The 27,992-nt window shown below is 34.2% G+C and overlaps 1 protein-coding gene across 1 annotated transcript; it reads right to left on the reverse strand.

Annotated features, from left to right (window-relative positions):
• Positions 1 to 385: 385 nt before the first annotated feature.
• On the reverse strand, positions 386 to 27,975 carry LOC106072353 (uncharacterized). The gene is made up of 6 exons (XM_056044965.1): positions 27,746 to 27,975; positions 13,568 to 13,692; positions 11,374 to 11,494; positions 4,040 to 4,173; positions 3,416 to 3,492; positions 386 to 891 (listed from the first exon to the last, which is right to left on the reverse strand). The coding sequence occupies exons 1-6, from the start codon at positions 27,824 to 27,826 to the stop codon at positions 782 to 784; spliced, it is 648 nt and encodes a 215-aa protein (XP_055900940.1). The 5' UTR covers positions 27,827 to 27,975; the 3' UTR covers positions 386 to 781.
• Positions 27,976 to 27,992: the final 17 nt, after the last annotated feature.

Raw genomic sequence — 27,992 nt, forward strand, 5'->3', positions numbered from 1 at the left:
GATACCCAGTCCGCCCCTGTTTTCTAACATATTTAACAAAATATGTTAAATGTCTATTTATCCATTTCTGAAACATTTATATATTTATACACCCAGTTTCACATATTTTCCTAATGACATTAATAATAATAATTTCATTTATAAAGCGCTGTTAACAAACAAAAAATGTAGGCTCAAGGCGCTGTAGTAACATTACAAACACATTACACTCAGCATCACATAATAACAAAAATGATTGTGATCAATTTAGAAATAAGCCTTGTCAAGATTGAGACCACTTTGTAATGATTTATTTTAATTTTTTTTATTTATACCTTCTTATTGTATGTGTCTAAACCTATAAATAGCTGGAAGTCATTGAGGCAATAAAAGAAGTGAAAAAAACTGAATGTGTTCATTGTATTTTATTCACACACCAGAATTATTGACAGTTGTAATATTTTAAACAGCTAGACACTGTCATGTTTCCTAAAAATGCAACAATCAGTTTGGGAGTAAAAAGAACATGCATTTACAGTTGCTATTGAAATAAAATGAAACTGAAGAAATCTTTTTTTAAATGGATGTTTTCAGAGAAGAGTCATAGAAAAATCTTTGCCAACATGTGATAGGAAATGATAATGTCATTTTATTTTGTTTTAAATTTGTCAAGTAGTTGGACTAGTGACAGGAAAATGTAAATAGCACAATGGTTTGTCTAGATTGTATTATAATGATGTTGAATTTTGATAAGCATTTATCAACTTTTTTTACTTAATTTAGCTAAAAAAACAACTATAAATTAATAATCTTCATCACTGCTATCATCTTGCTTGTTCCTCACAAAGGACTTTTTCCCACCAAAGATTGTTTTTTTGGAAGGATCATATTCTTCTGATAATTGAATGACCCCTAGAAACAAAAAGACTATATATAATTGCAATATAAATAGTAATAATCAAATAATCAAATATGTATTCACACATCTAAGCAAGGATGAGGCAGAACTGAGGTTAGTGCGAGTACATTCTGGAAGGCTAGATGTGCAACAATTGTATTGAAATTGAGAAATTGTGATTTACACTAAGTGTACTGAATGCAAAAATAAGCTTTGGGAGATCTAGATTTTAAGTTAACCATACAAAAGTACTCTTACTCTAAAGGGGAATAATGGCTGAGTGATAAAGCCCATGGCTTCCAAATCATAAGCTTCAAATTATCTGCCCCCATTGACACAAGGTCTGAAAATGGATACATTTACTTTTTACTTATCTGTTTTATATGGCCTACAGTAAATAAGAATGTCATATGTCCAGTACAATGACAAAACATCTTAACTTTCTCCCACTTATGTCAGGTACCTTTTTGAGTTAGGTGTATGCATGGGTGTATGCAATGGGTATGCATGGTAAGTGTATGCATGGGTGTATGCATAGGTGTATGCATGGGTGTATGCATGGTGAGTGTATGCATGGGTGTATGCATGGGTGTATGCAATGGGCATGGGTGTATGCATGGTAGGTGTATGCATGGGTGTATGCATGTCCTCCAGTCATGTGTGGGCTTCAAGCTCAAGATCCATAGTACAAGATGTACCTTAGCGAACTGATTACTCCATATGTCCCCCAGAGAACCCTGCGCTCAATGGACTCAACGCTTTTAGTAGTGCCACGTTTCTCCCTCAAAAGCTACGGTCTGCGTGCTTTTTCAGTTCACGGACCAAAGGTTTGGAACTCACTCCCCATTGATCTCAGACAGACAACATGCTATACCACTTTTAAGAAGAACATTAAGACCTACTTGTTTAAAACTTTTTTAGATTAACTGTTATTCTGGCAGTTGTGTTTTTGTTTGTAATGTTGTTACAGCGCCTTGAGCCTACATTTTGTTTGTTAACAGCGCTTTATAAATAAAATTATTATTATTATTATTATTAAGATGGCAGCTTTTTCTATTCAGTGATTCAAAGAGGAGTTCCATTTGACAGTATTGTATTAAAATCATAACAGAATTTCTTAAAAATCTATTCTGTAAATAGCCTAGAGACAGAATAACAGCAAAGACTCACTTCAGCATTGATTAGGGGTGTGCCCTTTTTTTGGGGGAATAAATAGTTTGTATTTTCAATTAAGCAGTTTTACTTGAATCTCATTGTTCTGGTCTGTTACATAGTCATCTAGTTTATCATCTAAAATATCAAGTACTTGAAGTCACACCACTATTAACAACCAGCAACATATCACTGAATACTATAAAATGGAAAGCAAGGTTAGTTTTTGTACTAGTAGGCTTTTCAAAGACACTGGCAAACTGAGTTTAAAGCCTGTAATACCACAAAATAGTTAAAAAAAACTATCAGTTTCCTAGGCTGATGTGATAGGAGGGACTCATGCTTCTGTCAAGTTCATTTTCAAAATGATTCAATAATTAGAACTCATTGGAAAATCTCGACTAACCATGAGCATATGATAGTCCTTATGGGAGACTGTTGTGATGAAAAAATCATCATAAATTAAGACAGTGGACTCTCAGTGTCAAGCATACAGTATAAGTATATTGTACTAAAATCATTGGTTGATCCATTTCTGTTATCTTCCACCACTTTTCTTTAAACTCAATTAATAAACAGTGATGGGAGCAGAAAAAAATGTAGGAAATTTTGTACACCCACATTTTTCAACTGGCTTGTCGGGGCGATTTTAAAAAGAAGTTAGTTTTAATATTATGTACAATTAATTATATTTAATATTTTTTTCAAATAATGTTGTATTACATAATAATAATTACACTGCATAAGCATTACTGCACACATGCACACAAAATGCATGCAAGACACTATTGTTTGAACATATAGATGAGAGGAGATTAATATATAATAATAAATAATTGCTTTACTGGTATTGTAACAACTTCTCTCTCAAACAACTATAAAGAATTAATGTGTTTGAAAATCAAAACATGCTTGAGTTTTAGAAATACTTCAAAAGTATGAGCTACACTTTTGTTTGTATCACTGGTTATTATACTTTGTACATGAGATCCACCAAAAAATGCTTTGAAAAGCAACTGAGAGAACAGCCAGATGAGGAGCAATGCTTAGAGGTAGAGAATGTTCATAGATCTAGATGTCTAAATATAATTCCAATTCCATCAGAAAACTCAATGAAGGCTGGGGTTCAAATTAGAAAATCTAATAATCTGATACTGCCCAAAAACTGGCAAGCAGTCATTGTGAGTTGAATCATTGTCATTGAAGTCTGGATAGATAAATAGATATATATATATACAGAGAGAGAAAGATATATAACTCAAATTTGGAAAAAAACAACAGAGTTTCCTTTTAAAGGCTGTAATCGTGTGTCTTCCTTGACAAATCTTCATCACATTTGAGTGAAACCAAAGGTTCACATGCAGACTATTGATAAAAATACTATACCTGACTTAGCTAATCTTTTCTCCAACACTACTGATGGGAAATCATCTGTGTTTCCAAGTTCTTCAAAGCCAATAATTCTAATTATTGAAAATAAAACATAATTAAACAAATCTTATATATATTTTTTTGTAAATGTATACACAAAATACTATATTCATAAATATATATTTTTATAAGCCATATCTTTTACTGAAAAAACTATTTCACCTTTTTCTTTTAACTACCTTTTATGACTACTTAAATTTGGATAGTAAATTCTGCCCTTAGTATTCCTTAACTACCATAACACTATTATAAGTAGTTTTATATTCAAAGGGCTAACAGAGTAAAAATAAAAAATTAATAAAAAAAAACTTTCAAAACTTCTATCTAAGTGGATGACCTAACATTCTAAGTACTACAAAAGAATGGTTGCTTATTTGTATCTGACTATGACAGGCAGTATATAGCCAAGCTTTTTTTACCACAGTGACCCAAATTTCCACAAGCGATACTAATCCTGAACAAAATAATGCCCACCTATATAGTATGATGTTTTGTCCAAACAGTAATACAAAACAAACACAATGGAACAATTTCTTTTAAAATTAAATTTCTAACATAGAAAACAAAATGATAATGTACCTGTCAACAACAATACTTGACTTGAAACACAGAATTGCTGGCAACATTTGAATTTTCAGTTTGGTGACTAAAAAGTTTGATTTTTCAACATTTAACTTAGCAAACTTGGTTTTAAAATACTTTTTACTCAGTTTCTGAAAGGAAAATTATTATAAAAATCTGCAAACCTTATTGACTGGAATTAATAAATCATTTGATATTCTATACTTTTTCAAAGGAATTCTAACAATTCCTAACTATCTGGCAAATTTAAAAAAAATATTCAAACACTATTGCATGTGTCCAAATAGATCAAAACAAATGTACATTTCAATTAACCTTCCAGACTGTATAAAGCATTAGCTTTGTGGAGTATTTTGCACATATTTCTACTGCTACAACCCAGAAATAGAGCCAACTCTATTCTTGAATTTCATAGAAATTTAGTGATGTGCTTATGTTTTTATAGGATCATTTCTATATTATTGCTTCATTGTTGTAGAATCTAGATAGTATGCTTTTTAAATAGCTTCTGAAAACTGAGTCTAGCTCAAGGCCAGCTCATGAGGCTTAAACAGCATGTAAGCATAGTTAGGCAAGGGGAAGCTGTGATTTCAAAAGGCAATTGCCTTGCTTTACTAAGACTTCAGGTGTCAATCTTGCACAATAATCAGTAGTGAAATCCCCTTAGACACTAGGGCTATTAAACATGGTATTTACTCTGACCTACAACTAAGATGGTACTAAATATAATGAAAGCATTCCTGTAGATAAAGCAGCAAGGCTGAGAAAGGTACTGAAATGCAAACAATGTATGACCCAGGAGAAGAAAACTTTGCTGCTGTTGCATAGCTAAAACAACAATTTAACTTAATTGGCATTTGGCATGGGTACATGTGTTGTTTCTGGTGTTTACAGTGAAAGATTGTTTTGAAAGAGTGAGGTCTTAAAAAGGCTCTATTTTCTTTAGATTTATGTTCTGGATCATAGTGATAGGGGATAATGAGCTCAAAACATTCATTCTATGTGTTTTTAAATGGTTTTTATATAAAGTTATGTGGAAATATAAGTATCATAAATAATAATTTATTTCTACTTTGGATCATAATATATTTCTTAGATCTAATACAGACAAAGATCTGTTGACTTGTACACAGTGGTCAGTTTAAAATTTTCCAATAATTAGCTCAAAATTTCCATTTTATGTGTTTTAGATGTGTTTTTTCTATAAAGTTTTGTAACCATAAGGATAAATATGATTTAAAAAATATTTATTTTCAATATGGATCATACAATTTTTCCAAGATCAGATCTAGATCTAGATCATTGAGGCTTTTTCCCAGTTGGTCAGTTTTTATTTTTAAATTTCAAACATTAATATAAAAATAATTTTTTGTTTTATAAAGAATTGCTTTGTGCTATATAAAAAGGGCATGCATTTCTTTTTAATTCTATACTAAATATATCATTTTCTAATAAAGAACAAAAAGTTCGCTAATGTTAGCGAAAAGGCCTTGGTTATGTTTTATCACGCTCACATCTGCAATATTTTAAGTTTCAATATCATTGCCTGGTATGGCAATCTGAGCATTAAAAATAAAAATAAACTTTATAGAATCCTAAATGCTGCTGGCAAAATCATTGGCAAAAAACAAACCCCATTCGGACAGTTGTTTGAGACAAACATCTATAAAAAAGCTAACAAGATCCTCGAAATAAAGAATCACCCTTTGTGTGATTTTACCATCACAAAAGAGATACAAGACACCGATAGCAAAGACAGACACAAACACTCTTTTGTTCCCCTGGCAATCAAATCATTAAATAAGAACAATCTGGTATAAACTTTGTCACATGTAAATTATGAGTGAGTCTGGTGTGAATGTACACTTTGGTTTCTTATAGTTATGATGTTTTTTGTTTGGTGTAATGCACAAATTGTAAGACAAATTTCCTTACGGATAATAAAGATTATTATTATTATTATTATTATTAAAGTTATAAAAGTTTAATCGAAGCATTTTTTTCATGCAGAAAGGGAAAAACAATTATTCCGTCCAAGTATGGAAAATAATTCCGGAGTCAAAGAGTTAAGCATAATAGAAAAACTTTTTAAAGAGCTTTCATTTAAATAATTTAGTGTTTCTCTTAAATAACTTATTTAGAAGTGAATAGAGGAACATGGGACAGGTGATATAAACTGTCCCTCTCTCTGCTGTCAACTGTTGACAAATGTGTCATTAGTGAAAGCACAAAGACAAGCTTAAGTGAAAATCCCACCATTTACTATGGATATATATATAGTAAACCGACTAAACCAGTCTTTAGTGGACGACGTCTTATCTGAAAGCCAATGTGGTTTCATAGCCGGTAGAGGTACATCTGACATGATATTTGTTAAGAGCAGAACCTAAACCTGTACGCTGCCTTTGTAGACCTCACCAAGGCTTTCGACACAGTCAGTTGCAATGGTTTGTGGAGGATTTTGGCTAGGCTGGGATGCCCACCTACGTTCCTATCCATTCTCAATCAGTTTCACGTGGGACAAAGAGGCCAGATCAGACACAATGGTGCCCTTTCTGATCACTTCCCAATAGAAAATGGCATGAAGCAGGGCTGTGTACTTGCCCCTACTCTATTCGCTATCTTCTTTGGCTTAATGCTGGGTCAAATGAGGCCGCGATTGCATGAAGGCATCTAAATCGGGTTTCGTTCTGAAGGCAAAGTGTTCAATCTCTGGTGTCTACTATCCCATACAAGAACAAAGGAGATGATCATAACGGAGCTTTTCTATGCCAATGATTGCGCCCTGCTAGCTCACAATGAACATAAACCTCCAGAATGCGGTAAACGAATTTGCATATGCTGCCTCCAGAACACGGTAAACGAATTTGCATATGCTGCCGCCTCTTTTGGTCTATCTATAAATTTGAGAAAACAGAAGTCATGTTCCATAAGTCACCCAATGAAACATACTCAGACCCAAGGATCACAGTAAACGGACAGCACCTAAACGTGGTAGACCACTTCACATATCTAGGTAGTATAGTGTCAAATGACGCCTCACTTTCAAGGGAAGTTGATATCCGCCTGGCCAGGGCTAGTAGCACTTTTAGACGCCTTCAGGCGAGAGATGGAAGAACAAATCGCTCCACCAGCCTACAAAAATCAATGTCTACCAGGCGGTAGTTCTCTCAACCCTTCTATATGGCTCTGAGACATGGACACTATTTAAAAAACAACTTAGGCTTCTTTAGCGCTTTCACTAAAGATGCTTGCGCTCCATCATGGACATACGGTGGCAGGACCGCACTACAAACAGCGATGTCCTTGCGAACCCTGGTATGGACAGTATAGAGGGACTTCTTATGGTCCGACAGCCATGCTGGGCAGGGATCCTTGAGACATTTTACGGCGCGACTGTACAAAATCTGCTAACATACGGAATAAGTTGTTGGCAAGGCAATGCCTCATCTAAACTGTTGCAACGTCTAGAAAACATCATTAAAAAAGCATCAAAAATTACACTCACAACATTACGACATTTACAGGAACTTTTTGAACAAACGTGCCTAAGAAAAATCGAAAAAATTTTGGAAGACAATGGCCACCCGCTCCATCAGAACTACGCCAGGTCGTCGCGAAGTGGGCGACTGATGTCAATCAAAACAAGAACGGAGCAGTACAAAAACTCGTTCGTACCTCACTCGGTCAGACTCTATCACCGCCACTCATTGATCAGGGAACATGAAATGCACCAAGATACCTGTGTGTAGTCGCTGAATGAACTCTTTATGTTGTCTGTTGTATTTATGTGTATTTTTCTGTTGTGTTGTCTTTATATGAGAAACGAGTCCTTGTAATAACAACAAATTTCCGTAAGGATCAATAAAGCAGTCTTAGTCTTAGTCTTAGTATGGTAGACGAACGTATGCCAAATGCAGTCTATTTTGGTAAGCTAAAAGGTGGTCGACGTAACAGAGGCGCCCCATGGAAACGCTTCAAAGACCAGCTTAGGCATCAACTTTCCTTGGCTGACATAGAAGAGAGCACCTGGCTGCATGCGGCGTCGGAACGAGACAGCTGGAGGTCACTAAGAACACGGGATACACATTTGAGACCAAAAGAAAATCTGCTACAGAGGACAAACGCAGACGAAAAGAAAATCTAAATCGACCACCTGCGGACAATGGTTTTGCTTGCCTTGGATGTGGCTAAATATGTAGGTCACAGCTGGGGCTGCGCAGCCACAGGAAATACTGTATTCCTCACTAATCTTCAGTCTCGAAGACAAGCCTTATATATATATATATATATATTTGTAAACCTGGTGGTGACACAGATGGGGGATAGTACTGTGTGTTTTTAGCCTACCCAAATCGCCGCAGGACGAGCGGTCAACCGTGACCAGTGACAGTGCACGCCAGTACGGCAAGGACCAGTGTAGTAAATATTACGCAAGCAAGTCACGGGCGACAGTGATCAACTGGAGTGGTCAAGAAGATTCGAGGCCAGTAGAGACACTATATAAGAGCGAGTGTGTCAGAATCACTTCACTTCACGTTACCTCGCAAAATAGTGTTGCCAACTGTACAGTGTTGTAATGTATTTGAAAATAAACTGTTACTGTTACTTTTGAGCCCTGATGAGTTGTGAGGTTCCTTAAGTTCGTTGTGATGTGGTGCAGTTAGAAGGGAGCCTGGATAGTAGGAGAGATCGTAACACTGGTGTCAGAAGTAGGATCTGATCTACTATGGCTCGTCTGAAACTGCTGAACGAACTTGAATTGAAAGAACTAAGGCGAGAACTCTGTGATCGAGGGCTGAAGGCAATCGGAAAGAAAGAAACCTTGCAAGCACGCCTTAGAGAAGAACTAACTGAAGAAGGTGAAGATCCGGACACCTACCTGTTCGAGTTAGAACCCGATGTAGTGCAGCTGTTGATCACCTTTATAGAACAGATGCCGGCTGACTTTCCAAACGTGTTGAAGGGTGTCTTACAGAAAGATACCTGTACCAGAGTAGAACAGATGTACACTTCAGTGAAAGAAGTGACGAGCCCCGAGCTGAACGCTTTGAACGAGGTGGTAGAAACCCCGTGCTACGAAATACGCATCTACGATGGCCATTCTAGTGAAGATGGTGCTTCCTATGACTAAAAACAAGCCGTACGAAAGTAGCCCCCATGAGAAGAAATGTGGTGATTGCTGCGATATCCTCAGCGAGTACAAACCTGATGAAGCTGTTAAAGAACATTTGCATGATGAAAGCTACAAGCGAGGTTTGAAACCTGCAGATGTCTGTCTAGAGGTCAAGACCAACGAGATAAGCCCTGGTGATGATTATGAATACCCACCGAAACCTGATGACGCAGTAGAGACCCCCTTGCAAGTAGAAAGTAATCGAAAAGGTCTCAACCCAACAGACGATTGGTCCACTGCTGAGACTAGTCGAATGAAGCCTGATGCCGAAGGAGAGGGACCTTTGCATGTGGAGAGTTACCAACCTGCCCCACAAGCATGTCCTCCATACAAGTCTGAAGATGATGACCTGTCCTATAATTTCCCCTCCAGTGAATCTGAAACCCATCCCAAAAGTCCTCTTTGAGAAAGCCATTTGAAACCACCTGGGCCATTGATTTTGGTGACACCGGCCCTGGCATCCAATCCCTCCCCATGTTTTAAATGGCTGCCCTCAGTACAGAATGACAGAAGGCGACGTTTGATGAGCCCAAGGTGCATGGTGATGCAACCACGACGTCATTGCAACAAGATGAAGATCAACTGGAGGAGAAGAAAGCGACGTTGGCTGCGTTCGAGGATGGCGATGCGACCACGATGTCAGTGCAACCAGGTGAAGGTCAACTGTTAGAGAAGACGAAAGCGACAGTTGCTGAATTCAACGTGGATGGCTTCGTCTGCTCACCCCCACTGATCGACCCCCACCTGCAGCGATGAAACTACACATCCCCCATGTCATGAGATTGATGTCTGGGACGGACAGATCTAAGGAGGGGACAGTGTTGTAAACCTGGTGGTGACACAGATGGGGAGTAGTGCTGTGTGTTTTTAGCCTACCCAAATCGCCACAGTTCAGTGCAGGACGAGCGGTCAACCGTGACCAGTGACAGTACAAGCCAGTACAGCAAGGACCAGTGTAGTAAATATTACGCACGCAAGTCATAGGCGAAAGTGATCAACTGGAGTGGTCAAGAAGATTCGAGGCCAGTAGAGACACTATATAAGAGCCAGTGTGTCAGAATCACTTCACTTCAAATTACCTCGCAATGTGACCAGACGAGGCAAAGTTAGAGACAGACGGTGTGTGAAGTCAGGCGAAGCAAGGCTAGGTTTTTGGACAGTTAGTGTAATAGTGTTGCCAACTGTACAGTGTTGTAATATATTTGAAATTAAATTGCTACTGTTACTTTGGAGCCCTGAGTTGTGAGGTTCTTTAAGTTCGTTGTGTCGTGTGGTGCAGTTGGAAGAGAGCCTGGATAGTAGGAGAGATCGTAACAATATATATATATAGTATAGTAAGTACAACACTATAATGGAATCCCCCCCCCCCCAGTAAATAAAATAGCATATCAAACAGGGCATAGGACTTTTGATTTTGTTTTAAATCTAATAATAACAGAAAATTAATATGATAATCAGCAATGGTTAGACCACTACTAGTATATTCCTTCTCTGTTTGGGATCCCTCAAGAAAACAAAACTACCCTGACTCGTGGGGTTATGATTTGAATACTCCCACTTAAAAAGAATAAACACTATTGATAAAAAAAAAGCACTAAACTTAGAGATACTCCAGCACAGAAGAAAAAAAAAACATTATTTAATATAACATTAATACTGAACCATAAAAAAACTTAACCTAGCAATATACTAAGAAAGACACAAGGCAATAAAAAATGTCTTGTTCAATTTACTGGAGCAAGCTAAGAACTCTTTCTATTCAATTGCCTTTTCAATAACATACAAGGGACAGAAATAGACACAAAGCTGGTCATTGAATGCAGATAAATGAAGATTGTTTATTTTTTTTACATCGAAATAAATCTCAAGATGACAAGATGAATGCTTAATGTTGCCAACACTGAAAAGACAAATGAGAGCAAAAAAAGAAATAATTTTCATCACCATTGTTATATTACAATTCTACAATAATTGATATGCAAGGTACTGTTGTCTTTTTAATGTGACACTTTCAGTTACCAATAATTAATAAATTGTTTTCATGGTCTTAAAAAAGGTCAATGTCCTGTACATATTTCACAAATAATAAATAACCACTAATAGTATAAATGTGTCATTGCTCTCCTTAACTTAAAACAAAAAAACATTTAAGTACCTCCATATGAGAGTCCACTATAGCACATCTTCGAAAGTCTGGATGAAAGAAATGTATGACACAATTCTCAACTATTGGTGATGTTGTTAGATCTAAAAAACTTTTTTCATCAGGTATTAACCTAAACAATTGTATAGGTAAAATAAAATTTGTAATCCATGTGCATGAAATTATTTCATTCCAAATAATGCTAATAATAAAGAGGAAATAATCTGTGGTGCTATTTCAATGCTGACACTCAGGTTTCAAAAATGATTATTTCTACATTCTGTTGCATTTTTACAAAGCTTATATCAACTCACTCAGACTCAGATCAAGCTGAAATTTTGCATAATTAATTATCTCTTTTACCTGACAAATCAAAAATCAATTTTTTTAAATTAACCAATTAGCAGTATCCTGAAAATCACATGGCAAGTCAAGTGAGAGAATCTGAGATACTTGCTTAAACCTATCTACCCAGTTTATTATCATAATCCTTAGACAAGATTGGCTTGGTCATGTCTCCTGTATGTGGAATGTCATCATCAACAGGTAATTTGCCGAATAGACACATGGAAAACAAAAAGCAGTAGACATATATGTTGTGTATTGAAAGACATAGCCCTAGATGATAAATAACTTGAGATAGGTGATGACAAGGCAAGCTTTGAACGAGAAGCACTGATGACTTCAGGCATTAAAGAAAATAAAGCCAACAGAACAAGGAAAAAAAAAAAAAGAATACTTTTTAACAAGCAAAACACAGAAAAGTACTATTTTTTTTAAAAAAAAAAAAAGCTTATATTAAGTGTATCAATTAGTTTGGATCAGTTAAATCTGTAATAGATATAGACTAACAATAATAAACATGTGCAATTAGAAATACTTTTTGCCATTTTTCTTTTGTTTAGGCGCAATTTCATGCTTTTAGTGTTCTCAATACACTATGATCCTATCACTTGTCTGCACCTGTTGGAAAGGGTAGGGGGAGAAAGAACAGGGTATCTGGGTAATCGCTTTTTAAATGTATTTTTAAAAAAAGGGGGAACGACCTGAATTTGAACTTGTGGGCTAAAGATTGTATAGTTATCTATTGTTTCAATTTCATGTTTGTGTTCACTAAGCCTAATACAAAGGGGACTAATTCAGCTTATACCACCACTTCAGACAAGTACCATTTCTTTCCCTTGTGTGAGATACCAAACAAAATAATTTATTACCAATAGTTAACTAACTAATTGTTTAATTTTTGTTTTTGATTCTTGTGTTGTCAGGTAAAAGAAATAATTTTGCAAAATTTCAGTTTCACCCGAGATAGGTGTTGGAGAAATAATGTGTACAATCGTTAGGCCAGACTGACAGACTGAGTTGATATAAGCTTTCCAAAAACAAAACTTATCTAAGGGTAAGAACTGCTAATTACTGTCATTTATCTGAAAATTACAGGGTATAGCTCCCTTTTTGCTATATAAAACAAAATTAATTAATTAGTACTAAATGATTCACTAATTGGTTGATTTTTGGATTTGTATTTTATTGTCATCAAGAATTATGCAAATTTTCATCTTGATCTAAGAATGGGAAGTGGGAGAAAAAAAAAGGGTCAAAATTTAATAAGAGGATTAAATTCATGTATACATCTCTTGTGTGTGTGTGAGTGCTTCCAAGGTGACGGTCAGAAGAAGTTACAATAAGGTCTGGTATAATGCAAATGTGAAACAAGAGAGACCCAGAAATTTGAAACATTAAAGACATAATTTTTTAAGTGAGTTAGATCTTCTTAAATATCAGTTTATTTCATTTCATCTCAATTGAATTTGTCTATATTGTAATAAAAGTTATATTTAGTTTTGTTTTAAAAAGAAGTTTATTCAAGTTATTATAAGTTCTACAAAACAAAAATAATAATACGCCTACATTGGTTAGTTGTACTAGCAATCTGGTGCTACAGTCTAATGACCAACAACAGGTGACAAGCTGTCTCCACAAAAGGTATTTAGAAAAAACTTTCTAAAAGCATATCACTTTCTTTCTAAAGTACTGAATAGCACTTTAAGTAGCTGTGTGAAGCATATTGACTGTGTGGAATACATTGTGAAGATAAAGTAAAGGTATTGTATATTTATTTACATCTATATACATCTATCTTCACAAACATTGTCAGAGTGGGTTGGGGGAGGGGGGCTTTAGTTTTAAATTTGTTGGTACTTACGTGTACTGCCCAAAAGATAAGTCTCTGAGCTGTTGAAATTGTAGTGATTGCTGTTTGAAGATTTCTAATCTGGCTTCTCTAATATGAGCAGGAATTTCTTCTTTTTCTAGCTCAGACAACAATTCCTTTTCATAAAAATGTAACAAATACTTAAGAATGAGATTTTAAGAAAACATTTACTTTAGGTAATATGAAAAATATATATATACATACTAGGGGTGCACCGGATAGTACTTTTTGATATCCGGCCGGGGCCGGATATGACCGGATAGTAAAATTTGATATTCGGCCGGGGTCGGAGCCCGAAGTGTCTTGTTAATAGCTTGTGTTGCTGAACATTTTACGAAACTGTTAAATAACATACCTATATTGGTTGGTTTTATTTTTTTTCCTTTTATATACTTTATTGTGTTAAACTCTGTTACTGATTGATTTATTGAAACTTAACTGTAAAGGATGTGTGTAGGAAGGTCAATGTAAACAATGTTAGTATATATTTAACTAGTTACTAATGTAAATCTCTCATAAGTATAGTGCATCTGCCTTGTATAGTGGTCGGATGTATGTGTTCATTAATTTCAGACCAACTACCTGGTCAGATATACCTAGTGAGCCTACACATGTAGTCCTAGTGTTGTGTGTATAGTTGTTTGTGTTAACAATCAAGTATTGTTTTTTTCCTTGAGCATACGCACGCAATAGAGTTGGGTGTCAGTCAAAAAAGATAACACATTGGCATGGTCAGTCAAGCATATAGATAAATTATACCCGTCCACTAGTTAGAGGTCAAGGGTTACGCTCCAGCATATTGTTTCTTTGTTTGCTAGATATAACTGCGGTACTATTATTCAATTTATTTCATGCGATTTTAAAATTTACTGTAAGGTTTTCCGTTATTTATTAAGTCAAAAGAATTCAACAATGAAATTAGCTTTCTTTCTAAAGGTTTTAATACAAGGCAAAAAAATACACACACGCAAACATGCACATCTTTGTTTTATTTTATTGTGCAAAGAACGTACGTAAGAAACATTAAATGCAAAGAACGTATGTAGGAAACATTTTCCTTAATTATTACTTATTAATTATTTTATTCGTCGTTACAATAGGGAACGATAGTAAGCCTATGGATGTCAGGTGTGTAAAAGTCGTCCTAGCCTGATACACAGTGGCTAAGTACGCATCTTAAGTAAAAAAAAATAGTAATAACAAGGAGTTAATTGACTGTCACAAATTATTAAGAATATTGTTATCAAATCAAGACACTTAACTGCAGGAGTAATATTCAAGTTAACACGTTAGAAAAATTATTTAACCGTAATATTTATTGACAGTGTAATATCCTTTGTTAACATGTTGTGTTTTTTCATTCTGGTTAAAAATGGTCAATGTCTATCAATAAATTGGGTGTCAAGGACCAAAGAAATACAATAAAGAGTAGGGGGTGTTTAGCCATCCATTTAAAGATAGCCCTGGTCGTGTCTTCTACAAAATAATTAGTTATTGGCTTACTGGGCTATATAATCTCGCGGTTTGTGTTCTGTGTAGATAACGGTCATTCGTTTAGATGCGTGTGATCTCTAGTCCAGCTTACTAATTGAGATTTATATTCAAGTAACTCGGCACACTTGAAAAGGTGTGGCCTCTAGCCCAACCTCGTGATTAAGATTTTTTTCCAAATAAGCAAACTCTTTGTCCGGATACCTGTGTAGATGTTTGGCTTGAAGTCCAGTCCACCCCCCACCCCCAATTAAGATTAACTACTAAGTAAACAAACATAGTTCCCTCGTGTGACCTCTAGAGAGTGCTTACGTCCATCGTATCTGACTTGGGGTCACCTGTCAATCATTGAACTCATTGTGATGAACGAAACAAATAAAAGGGGGAGGGAGTTGTTCTTCTGGAAATATACCTAGTTACCTTAGAGGTGTGGCTCTTGTAGTCCAGCCCCCCTAATAAAGATTAACTACTAAATAAACAAACTCAGTTCCCTCGAAAGGTGTGACCTCTAGAGAGTGTCAATACGCTGACATTAAACCTACGTCCATCGTATTTAACCTGCCTATAAAAAAACTCAATGTGATGGACTAAACAAACAAAAGGGGTGGGAGTTGTTCATCTCTACCTTTGGAGATATACCCGCACAGCTAGACAGACGTCTGGTCAGCATGACGTAGTCAAGGAATGTAGCTTTTCAACAAGTTAACTAACCTACTCAAAGGTCAAGACAAATTGAAAAAAGTGCCAGCCATTGCTGCTCTGTATGTAAAGCGCATTTATGATGTAAAGTTTCATTTCTATTTATATTAAGTTATTAACATGCCTTGTCTTTATAATAAACGATGTTTCGTGCATTTTCATAAAGGCTCTATTTTTAAGCACATTATTTTGTTTTAATATAAACATTAATACATTCTACAACAGACATTAATGGAACGAGGTCCACTTTATGCATATTAAATAGGTGTATTTTTTACTATCCGGTTTACTATCCGGTAGTGATATCCGACCGGAGCGGAATAGCACCGGATAGTAAAAAATGCCGGATATTCGGCAGAAGCCGGAGCGACTATCTGGTGCACCCCTAATACATACCTACATACATAACAAATCAAGAGATAAGAAATATAATTTTTACAGTTAATGGACCCTATGATGACCTGCTAAACACTGTCAAAATACGTAAACTCAAAAGTTTTCACCACATAACAAGGTCCTCAGGGCTCTTAAAGACCTTCCTTCAGGGAAAAGAAGAAGAGGAAGATAGTGAAAGCGATGGGAAGACATCAAAGAATGGACAAGCCTGTCATTGAATGAAATTCTATCCAAGGCAAAGGACAGAGTGGAATGGAGAAAGACTGTTGACAGATTTTGTGTGGTGCCACAATGGTCAATGGACTTAGCCTAAGGGATAGGTGAAGGTGAACATACTAATGTTTCATAGCACATAATTTGTACTTGAAAAAAAAAAAAAGCAAAAAATTCTACTTCCTTTTGTCCAATTTTTTTATTTTAATTCTACACATTTTTTTTTAATTTTTACCATGTAGATCTAGAAACAATACAAATTTTAAAAAGCAATTAATAGAAACCACACATTTCTTTTTTGGAGATACTGTGCTAGCAACTATTTAATAAGATTCATCATTATGTATTTTCCTTGTTTTAAGAAAGACCAAAATTTGGTTGATTGGCTTATCTAAAAAGAAACAAAAAAATGCGTGGAGTTATACTTACCCAATTATTAATAGATTGCAATTATTTGTCTGAGAATTTTTCAACTAAAATTATAGATTATTAGAGAGATTATTATTATCTGTATATATAATTCTTTACGTTGTCCAACCATGTGGGACACGCATGCACGCTGACTCTCTAACCCTCGATTAAAAAGTCATGGAAAAAAGATAACACTTTTATTTCTGCAAGTGGGACTAGAGTTACCCCACGTAATGTTCACTCAGAAAAAAAAGAGGGTTGGGGAGAACAAGTAATCTTCTCTGTATATATAACTCTCAGTCGCCCAACCATGCAGGACACCATGCATGCCGAATCTCTAACCCTCCTCCCACCCGAATCTTCCTTGCTCTCCAGGAATGCGCACACAGTCGTTTGCCCAAACCCACCCCATTTGGACAACTGTATCTTTCAGGAAGTGTTCACCCCTCACTAAATAGCAGTGCATGCTACGCTGCTGGTCGGCTAGTTTATTTTAAAACATTATTTCGCTTGCTAATCTATCTGCTGGTTAAATAGAGCTGTGCAACCTATTATTGTTATGAACAAAAATTAAATTTACTACAAGGCTACACAGATGTTATATGTAGGCCTGACTACAATTTTTCTAGGCCAAAATTTTTTAAAAGGCAGATACCTGGTGGATACCAGGCACCTCTAAAACTGGGAGCACTGGCTAGGTGAAGCTCATCAGCCTGGTTTAGGCAATGCATCTAAGAAAGGGATAATTAATTTTAAAACTGCTGCTTTGCAGTTCTAAGGCGTCAGGAGTCAATCTCGAAGAAAAATCAGGAGCAGAGCACCTTATGCGTTGGGACTATCAATTATGGTATTTCTTCCTGAGTGCTTCTGCCAATGAGATGGTGCATTCCTTTGGATCATACCAGCAAGGTTTAGAGAGGGGCAATGAGGCATGGGTAACCCAAAGAGAAATCTATAACATGATGCACAGCCATTTTGTTGCTACAAAAAAAAAGGAGCCTTTGAGTTATTTTAGCTTAGATTAGTACAAGTTTTAAATAAAATCTTATTTTATTAGATTTAAGACTCTATTACATTGTGTGTTCAGGTCACTAGGCTAACATTATAAGGTTAACTCTGTCATTTCCATTCAAGAATATTATATCTGAGTTAGTATTTGTTAAGACTTAAAATATGTGAAATCATATTTCCATATAAATTTAAGAATTCTTATTAAAAAAAGCAGATTACAAATATAACAAACAAATATTGACTTTTGATTAGTGCAGTGTTTCTTAAAGTGGGGTACAGGAAGAGTTTGAAGGGCTACGTGTTGCACTTTCTGATTTTTTAAACTACCCATTTTTATGCTCAGTTAATAAATTAAAACGTATCGTAACAGGCTTTCAATCACATTCTTTACTATTTTTTTTCTATTTTACAAACTGAAAAATGGTGTTATTTTCCTTCATCTTCACCTATCCCTTAGTCTGTCTTTCTCAATGCCTCTCTGTCTTTTGCCTTGGATAGAATTTCATTCTATTCTTTTATGTTGTCTTCCCAATTCTTTCTCTGTCTTCCTCTTCTTCTTTTTCCTGGTACTATTCCCATATGGAAGGTCTTTGCTAGCCATGAAGACCTTGCAATATGGCCATAGAGTTTTAGTTTGCCTTTTTTTACAATTGTTAGCAGGTCATGTGGACCAATCCCTGTAGTAACTCTGTCTCTGTTGGTGATATGGTCTTTTAATGTGATACCTAGTATCCTTCTGTAGCATCTTTCTTCAATTGTTAGGACTGCTCTGCAGTCAGCATCCAAGACTCGCAAGCATATAAGAATGTGACCAGGACCAGGGAGCGCATCAGTCTTGATTTTGGTGTTGAGGGTTATGCCTTTTTCTTTCCATATTGATTTGAGTTTTCCAAATTCTTCTGTGGACTGTGCAATTCGAGCCAGTAGTTCTGGTTTGATTCCCTCATCTGAGATGATAGCTTTGAGGTATTTAAAACTACTGACACGTGTCAGCTTTTCAACTCCAATACTAATGCCTCTTTTAAAGCCCAGTTGGCTATTGATCATAATTTGAACTTTTCACCATTTATTCACCAAGTTAGATAGTTCTTCTTCTGCCCCTGCTAGGCCATCTATGTCACCCGCGAAGTGCAAGTTAGTAATTTTTCTACCAATGTTATTGTACACCCCACTAGAGGCCTCCATGTAGAAGTTTTGGATTACTTTTATTAAGTTTTTAGCAGCCATCAAAAGGGGAAAAGACGATATTAGTTTGTGTGGAATGTCTGTCCGTCCGTCCAGTTTAGATCTTGTAAACTAGAAAAGATATTGAAAATCCGACATCATAATATTTTAGACCTTTCAAAGTTCTGATGCAACAGCTACTTTTTTCTTCTCTGAAAGTAAAATTTAATTTTTAAAATCAACTATGCAAGCAGTTTTTTCATACTAATAGTAACAAACACAGGAGGCTATTTAGTAAGGGAGATTACAGTTTACCATATTTTGAACACATTTATGCAAACGGTTTTAGATATTTTGTCAAAAAAATTTTTTTTTACAAATGTATTATGTAAGTTCTGTCATACTATTTACTACATTTAAAAAAATAAAAATAAAAAAAAATGATTACTATTTTTTTTCAAAGAGAAAAAATCTATTTAATATGCATATAAGTGGAAAATAATTTAAAACAACAATTAATAAGTAGTTTTTCATATTATCGCATGAACTGCAGGGTGGTATTACACCCATAAGACACATAACTATGGATTTTTTAATATTTTTTTTTTTACAAAATGTTGTTTTTTTTTAATGAGGCTTTGAATAAGAGATTGACCCTATACAAAACAATTATATCAATAAGATAATCATTATATGAAATAAGTTAGGCCAGGTTCACATCTAACTTCACCTTCACTTTCACCTATTCCTTGGTCCGCTGGACAATTGGGGCACCACACATGATCTCAACCTTCTTTCTTTATTCTTCTCTGTCATTTGCCTTTGATAGAATTTAATTCTGATATTCTTTCAGAAAATATAGAAACCTGCCTTTTTACCTGCCTGGGTGGACCACTTCAGGGGCTGATTTTGAGTTTGTTTCCACCAAACTGTCTTTGTAACCTTGTTATTTATGTTATACTTTTCCATTGTTGCCTAGAATGCCTCATGCCATACTCTGCCCATGGTGTTCTTGAAATCAATAAAGACATGGAAAAGATTCTCTTGGCGTTGGAGGTATTTCTCACACAGTATTTGAAGGTTTAGGATTTGTTCTATTGTGTTATTTTACATTAAAATAAATTCTACAAATCAGGTAATGGATAGTGATGATCTTCAATGTCAAAAAAATGTTTTGATTTTTGTCAGACAAGCTCTGATGAACAACAAAAGGACAAAAATGTTAAACCGCTAATCAAATAATTGATTGTAACAGTGTTAGTTTTTGATGTGTCAATAAAAATGGCAATAAAAAGTTGTTTTAAAGCTTTGCCATGTGGGGTGAAAGGTCATTTGTTTCATGTCCTAAAACATATGTTTTATTTCCCTATGTGTGGTTTAAAATGGTTAGGATTGCCAAATATTTTAACTCTAATTCTAATATTGTAGAGTATTTTGGGGGCTAAAGTCAAGTGGGTTCAAGTTGATAAGTCTACTGATATTACTCATTTTGCAAATCTCATAGATAAGAAAAAAAATTAAGAAATTTAAGACAAATTTTAATTTATTTTATTTTTTTAAAATATGTGATAAATGGAAAGTAGGCCTAAAAGGCAAAGAATTTTCATTGTTTCATGCTCAAGATAAAGTGAATGCTGCCCCTCGCAAAACTAATTAACTAGCTTTATGGCAAAAAAAAAAGAGAGTTTGTAATAGAGAATAGGCTCTTTCTCACTTGATGAGTTTATAATGCATCATGTCTCCATATGAATACACCTGTGTATTATGCCTTAGGCAACAAAGACGCATCATGGCACTGTGTACCGTGTGGGTTACCTCAGTTTACATCAGGACTGTTTGATTCCTTTGATGCGGACACTTCTAACCCATACAACATCCTAAACACCATCCCGAACCAAACTCACCAACCACTAGCCAGATCCACTCCTGTTAAACCTAAATCTACTAAAATTAATACAACAGCCTCACTAAACAAACCTACTAAAGAAGTAATACCAAAATACCTTAAAACCTTAGTTATAAATTTTCAAAGCATTAGGAACAAAACAGCAGACTTAGAAATTTTATTAGAATGTGAGAAACCAGACATAATTGCAGGAACAGAAACTTGGCTGCATCCTGAAATTTATAATGCAGAAATTTTCAATAGTAATTATGAAATTTTTAGAAAAGATAGGGCTGATAATCATGGAGGAGTTCTTTTAGCAATAAAAAACACTCTTATAGCAGAAGAAATTACCTTACCTAACTCAAAAAATGTAGAATCAACATTTTGTAAAATTAATACCACCTCAACATCCCTAATAATAGGCAGCATTTACAGACCACCAAATTCTAGTTTAGAATACATGCAGGAACTATGTAATCAGATTACGACACTTAAAGAGACAAATAAAAATGCAGTTTTTTGGATTATGGGTGATTTCAACCTACCTGATATAAATTGGAAAACACTAACCATAGATAAACACCAAAACCTTAAGGACATAAATGAGCTTTTCATAGAAACTTTACACAACCTAAGTTTAGATCAAATCATTAAAAAGCCAACTAGATTAAACAACACATTAGATCTCTTCTTAACCAACAGACCTGGATTAGTAGTTGATTATGATATTATCCCTGGTCTATCAGACCATGAGATCATAAAAATACACAGTCAGATAAAAGCAGTAGCCAATATAAAACCCAAAAGAAAAATCTTACTCTGGAATAAATGTAACCTAACACAACTACACCAAGCTGCATTAAACTTTCAACAGACATTCTTATTAGAAAAAGACATTAACCAACCAGTCGATGACCTCTTGAATTTCATTAAAAACCATCTTAAAAGCATTATAGAAAATCAAATACCAACTAAATACACATCAAACAAAATAAATAAATGCTGGTTTAATAATAGACTAAAGAAGCTTTGTAAACAGAAGGAAAACCTATATAGAAAATTTAAAGAAACTAATGCAGAAAGAGTTTACAAAAAGTATATAAAAATTAAACACTTAACCCAAAAAGTAAGCAGACAGCTGCAGAGTGAATACATAAACAATGTAATATCTAAAGATAACAACAAAAACCTATGGTCATACATTAAGTCTAAGAAAATGGAAACAACAGGCGTAGCGCCATTAAAAGATGAACATAACATAATACATAATGATAATGAAACTAAAGCAAACATTCTAAACAAATACTTTGCATCAGCATTCTCAGCCCCAGGAGACAAAGACATATTACTGAATTTGAACCAAGTAGACAACATAGAAGATATAGTAGTACAAGAAAATGGAATTCAAAAACTATTAGCCAACACCAAACCAAATAAAGCTTCTGGACCTGATGGTATTCCAGCTAGATTACTCAAAGAACTAAGTAATGAGCTAGCCTCAGTGTTCAAAATACTCTTTCAGGCTTCACTTAACCAGGGCAGAGTACCAAAGGACTGGAAAGAAGCTAATGTCACCCCCCTATTTAAAAAAGGAGAAAAATCTGACCCAGGAAACTACAGACCAGTATCACTTACCAGCATCACATGTAAAATCCTAGAACACATAATATGTAGCAACATCATAAACCACTTAGACAAACATAATGTCCTCACACCATACCAACATGGCTTTAGGAAATATAGATCATGTGAAACACAACTAATAGGACTAATTGATGATTTTTCAAAAGGTTTAGATAATAGTGAACAAATAGATGCTATCTTACTAGATTTTTCTAAGGCTTTTGACAAAGTTCACCACCATAGTTTGCTTAAAAAATTAAAATATTTTGGCATTAATGGTCCACTGCATCAGTGGATTAAAGATTTTCTGATAGGGAGAGAACAAACTGTAATAATAAATGGCTCTAAATCAACACCGATAACAGTAAACTCAGGTGTACCTCAAGGAACAGTCTTGGGTCCACTACTATTTTTAATTTACATAAATGATTTACCAAATTGCATTACTTCAGGAACAAAAGTCAGATTATTTGCAGACGATTGCATAATATATAGAACAATAAAAACAACACAAGACACAGATATTTTACAAAGAGAATTAGATGAATTACAGAAATGGGAATCAAATTGGAGCATGTCTTTCCACCCAGAAAAATGTCAGTTGTTAAGAGTAACAAAAAAACTAAAACAAATTAATTCCACTTATCTTATTCATGGCAAACCAGTAACACAGACTAAAAACGCAAAATACCTAGGTGTTATAATAAATGAAAAACTGTCATGGAATCCACATATTGATAAAACTACAAAAAAATCAAACAAAGCATTAGGATTTATTAAAAGAAATTTCTATAAATCAAATAAGAACATAAAACTAAAATGTTATTTAACCTTGGTTAGGCCAATAATAGAATATGCATCCTCTGTTTGGGACCCCTCAACTCAAGAAAACATTAAGAAACTAGAACAGACACAAAATAGAGCAGTGCGATTCATAACAAACGAATATTCACATTTGACTAGAGTAACACCTTTAGTAAAATCACTAAATTTAGAAAGCCTTCAGGACAGAAGGCTCAAAAGTAAAGTAGCAATCATACATAAAACACTGAACCATAATCTTCAAATACAAAAACAAAATTTAATAAAATACTCTGAAAGACACAAAGATAAAGGCACATTCCTCGTCCCATATGCTAGGACAAATTTGTACAAATACTCCTTCTTCCCTAGTGCTATTAGAGCATGGAATGGGTTGCCTGAGCTAGCCAGGAAAACCAGTGACTTGGCAGAATTTAAGTCATTGGTTAATATGCATGACTAAATGCATGACGCGTAGGACGTAATCATCTTCTTTTTTGAAGTAACGTCTGTATTATATAAGATAAGATAAGATAAGATAACAAGTTCAGCTGCTAAAATTAATGTTGATTCTCTGAAATGTATAACACAGCTGGCCTTTCATCATCATAGATAACAAGGTCTGAAAGGGAACTTTACTTTTTTTTTTTAACTATTACTAATGATAGTAAAGACCAGTGGCACATCATTTCGGTCAATGTCACCAGGTGCTTTTAGCCCCCCTTCCCCTGAACATTTCCTTAAAAAAAAATTGTCAGTTTATTATTTTTGTTAAACCAAAAATACAGTAAGCTAATTATATACCTTCATTAATTGTTAAACAACTGTTTAAATTGGTGTCGATTCTATTTTTATATTTTGTAGTTTAAAACATTTTATTAATAAGAGTATTAAAATTAGAAACAGATTAAACATCAACTGAACATGTTAAAGACTTTTTGACTTTACAGAAACGATTTTACATTATTCCAGTGTTTATCAAACATTTTACTCGTCATGCCCATATAGAATGAAAGATGTATTTATTTCCCCACAGCAGATTGGCTATATGCCCAGGAAATGTGCATTATAATATTGGGTTTATTCATCACAAGATCCCAGGATTTTACCATTACAAAATCTGTCACGATTCACAATTTTAAGCAGATAAGGAAAAAGAAAGGTGTGGATAAGAAGAATAAATGAGAGACAAAAATTGCAAAATTTTTATGCTGGAATCCTCTGCTAAAAGATGCAGTAAAATTACTGATTTCTACACCAGTTTGGCAAAACCAATTAAAAAACCTTGATGAATCTCATAATGATAATGTTCTTGGAGGAACATTCATACTTCCATTTACTCAGGAGAGCACTAATTCATCTCCACGAAGAAGCAAAACCCTTAAAATGTAAATTCCTCCTGAATATAGATATATATACGTGAGGGTCTTCAACTGAGTCCACCCAACTCTAAAGATCTCAAAATGAAAACTCCCAGTCTTCACCAAGGTTCAAACCTGGGAAATGTTTTTGATTCCTATCAAAGTTTCAAAGTATCATTCTTGATAATAAAGTTAATTAGATATAGACTCTAGTAAGTATAAACCTCTAGATCAGGGGTTCTCAACCTGTGGGTCTTGACCACCTTGTGGGTCGATTGACGATTTCCCAGGGAACGCCTAAGACCATCAAAAATATGGACTGTTACTGCCTATTCTTCTATTGCTGTATGTGTGTGTGAGTGGGGTTGGGGGAGGGGGGGGGGGTCATGGCAGAGTGGGGCATTGTCAAAAGGGTCGCCGAGTATAAAAGGTTGAGAACCGCTGCTCTAGATCTAGACTCTAGAACTAGATTAGTAGATAGATTAATGATCATGATCTAAGATCACTAAGTGGATTAAGTCAATTAACTTTTAAGTTTAACTTAAATTAGGTACCCTCACAGGTGGCCATTTTGGATCTAAAAACACATTTGACATCAACTATTTCCTGTTCAGATTTTACAAAACTGAAATTAAGCATGTCCTAAGAAAAGACATTGCTTTATAACTGAGTGTTTTTATGACATTTACTTGAGTTTATTCTAAAGATAAGAGGTTCCTCAAACAGCTAGTGGAATTTTTTTTTTCTCTTACTATGTCCAAAATATTTTAATCAGAAAAATTAGAAATTTTCAAATAACAAAGAAAACAATATATAGGTCTCTGCATATATACATTTTTTAACCATACACTTAGAAAATTCATTCGGTTTTACAATGCTACTAAATTTATTATGATTAAACACCCTTAAAAACTTACTATACTTTTTTCATGTACTAAAATTTCAATAAGGTCGGGATGACCTTTTATCAATAATAGGCCTACCCATTTTTTACATTAGTAAAATAAAATTAGTGTACACTAAAACATGTCAAATTGAATAATTCATTTCTTTATACCAATATCATTGATTAACATAAAATATAATAAAGATCTGTATGCTTGGAAGTTCTTTTGGACAGTCAATGTCGAGACACAAGAAGAAGCTAAAATCTGTAAATCTAGGTGTCTAAAATATTCTTTCAAAGAAAATACTTAAATAGATCTAAAATCTAAATCTTAAATCTGAAGATTCTTTTTCTAATCTACACTATTTTTCTATAACTAAATAGATCTAGATCAATTTAAAAGCTTATATTGTGTGTGTGAGTTGAAAACTAGACAACCATGAGCATTTTTCTTTTTATAGACTCCATTTAAAGAAAATTTTAAAATTTTAGTTTTTCGTAATTTCATTTTGATTTGCCACTTATAAATTAAAATTCCTCCTTTGAAATTGTACAATTTGATATATAGATCTACTTTTGTATGTGTATTCACAATAGTTTCTGAAATATTCACATTAAAAAAAAAATTTGCTTCAATTTTTTTTTTTTATTTCTCTATGTATATATAATATAGATCTAGATCTAAAGTCCATAGCCATAGGCATAGGATGTCACCTTGTCAGGACACTTCGGATAAACTTAAAATCATAATAACTTTTGAACCAATAATGGTAGCATCATAAATTTGGTGTTGTTGGAAGGATATTTCATCCTCTTTCATTCTACATCTAGATCTAGAATCTATTATTACTATTATTAGTATTATTATAATTAATTAATTAACTACAAATTAAAATTTGTTTGTGCAACTACCTAGATCTAGAGTAGTTTATGCTATTCGGACACCTATAGGCCCAAATTTGAAAGTTTGACTTTGACAGCGCATTATTTTACAATGGTTCGACATAGAAAAGAAAATGACGTATCAAAATCTTCTTTAGTTAAAGGAGAATAAGGATGACTACAATATTTGTACCCCTAACCTATATTTGTTATTATATTTAAGGTCAAAGAGGCCGTGTGTTTTCATTTAATTTGGACAAATTTGACCCACATTATTTGATTCCGGACACCATAATTTATTTCGGACAGTCTCTATATTTAGGCATCAATAAACTCAGATTTTAATTCTATATTAACATTAACTAAATTTTAAGATCCCCAGGCATAGCCCCTCACATGAAATCATTAAGATGTTTTCAAATTATGCATAAATACGAATACAAAAAATAAAAATATGAACACACTTATTCTACCAAAATTAGGTCACTGGGATAGTGACTTCTGCACCGACTTTTAGACTTATTTTATGTTTGCATGATTAGATGTGTGTTGAATGTTTGGGGTTTGCATGATTAGATGTGTGTTGAATGTTTGTGCTTTTTTGTTTATTAATTTTATAAATCTCTAATACAATGATCTTTTGTAGTATAGTACAGGTTAGGATAGCCATTCTTGCCTAACTCAATGAATCCTCTATATTGACTATATTCTCTCTATATAAATCTAGATCTATCTAGTAGGTCTAGATCTAAGCATTTAACTTCATTCAATGTACCAAGCTCACTCCAAACATTTGCCCATATATTCTCTATTAAAAAAACAACAACAAACGAAAAAATATAATATAAGATCATTTTTATTGATGTCCAAAACTGGCTGTCCGAAAAAAATTTTGTTAGAAAATCGTAATATAATTTGGACACCCTATTAATGTTTTTTTTGTATGGAATTAGACTACTTGGCTTATGAATCAAATAAAACAGCTCCAAAAACAGAATAAATATTGCTGAGCTCATTAGAATAGACTTAGCCAATCAAAAAATATAGTCTTAACCCTAGGAAGAGGTAAAGTCATCCAGGTAACATAGGAAAAAACAACAACCTGACTAACAAATTTGAAATTCGTTTTTCGTACATAAAAAGATAGCTAAATGGAAGGAAATTGGGTCAGAATATGGGACAACCACATTATACAACGCGCTAGTTTTATAATAAATATTAAAATAATTATTTAATGACCACGAAAACATCGAATGTCCGAATTCATGTAAATGTAATGTCCGAAATAAATAAACTACTAGATATCTATAACTATTAATTTAAATTTGAGTTAAATTACTTACATCTTCAGCTAAGGACTGGTCATCAATGATTTTATTTGCAACTGTTGCCGAACAATCCATTTCTGTTGCCGAACAATCCATTGATTACCATGGATTCTAGATCTACAACCTACTATAGAGTCAGAGTATCTAGACTAGATCTATATAGATCTTGCTATATGATGATAGATCTAGAAGTTTCAGTTACTAGATCTAGATATCTACAATCTAGTTAGGACATGGAACCATGGTTAGGATTTGAGACTTT

Source organism: Biomphalaria glabrata, chromosome 10 (genome assembly GCF_947242115.1).
Source record: "Biomphalaria glabrata chromosome 10, xgBioGlab47.1, whole genome shotgun sequence".
Classification (NCBI taxonomy): domain Eukaryota; kingdom Metazoa; phylum Mollusca; class Gastropoda; family Planorbidae; genus Biomphalaria; species Biomphalaria glabrata.

Coding starts and splice junctions, on each gene's coding strand:
- LOC106072353 (XM_056044965.1), bottom strand. CDS start 27,826: ATGGATTGTTCGGCAACAGAAATGGATTGTTCGGCAACAGTTGCAAAT. Junction 13,693..27,745: donor ACCAGTCCTTAGCTGAAGAT/GTAAGTAATTTA, acceptor TTTTATGAAAAG/GAATTGTTGTCTGAGCTAGA. Junction 4,174..11,373: donor TAGTGGACTCTCATATGGAG/GTACTTAAATGT, acceptor TTTTCCTTTCAG/AAACTGAGTAAAAAGTATTT.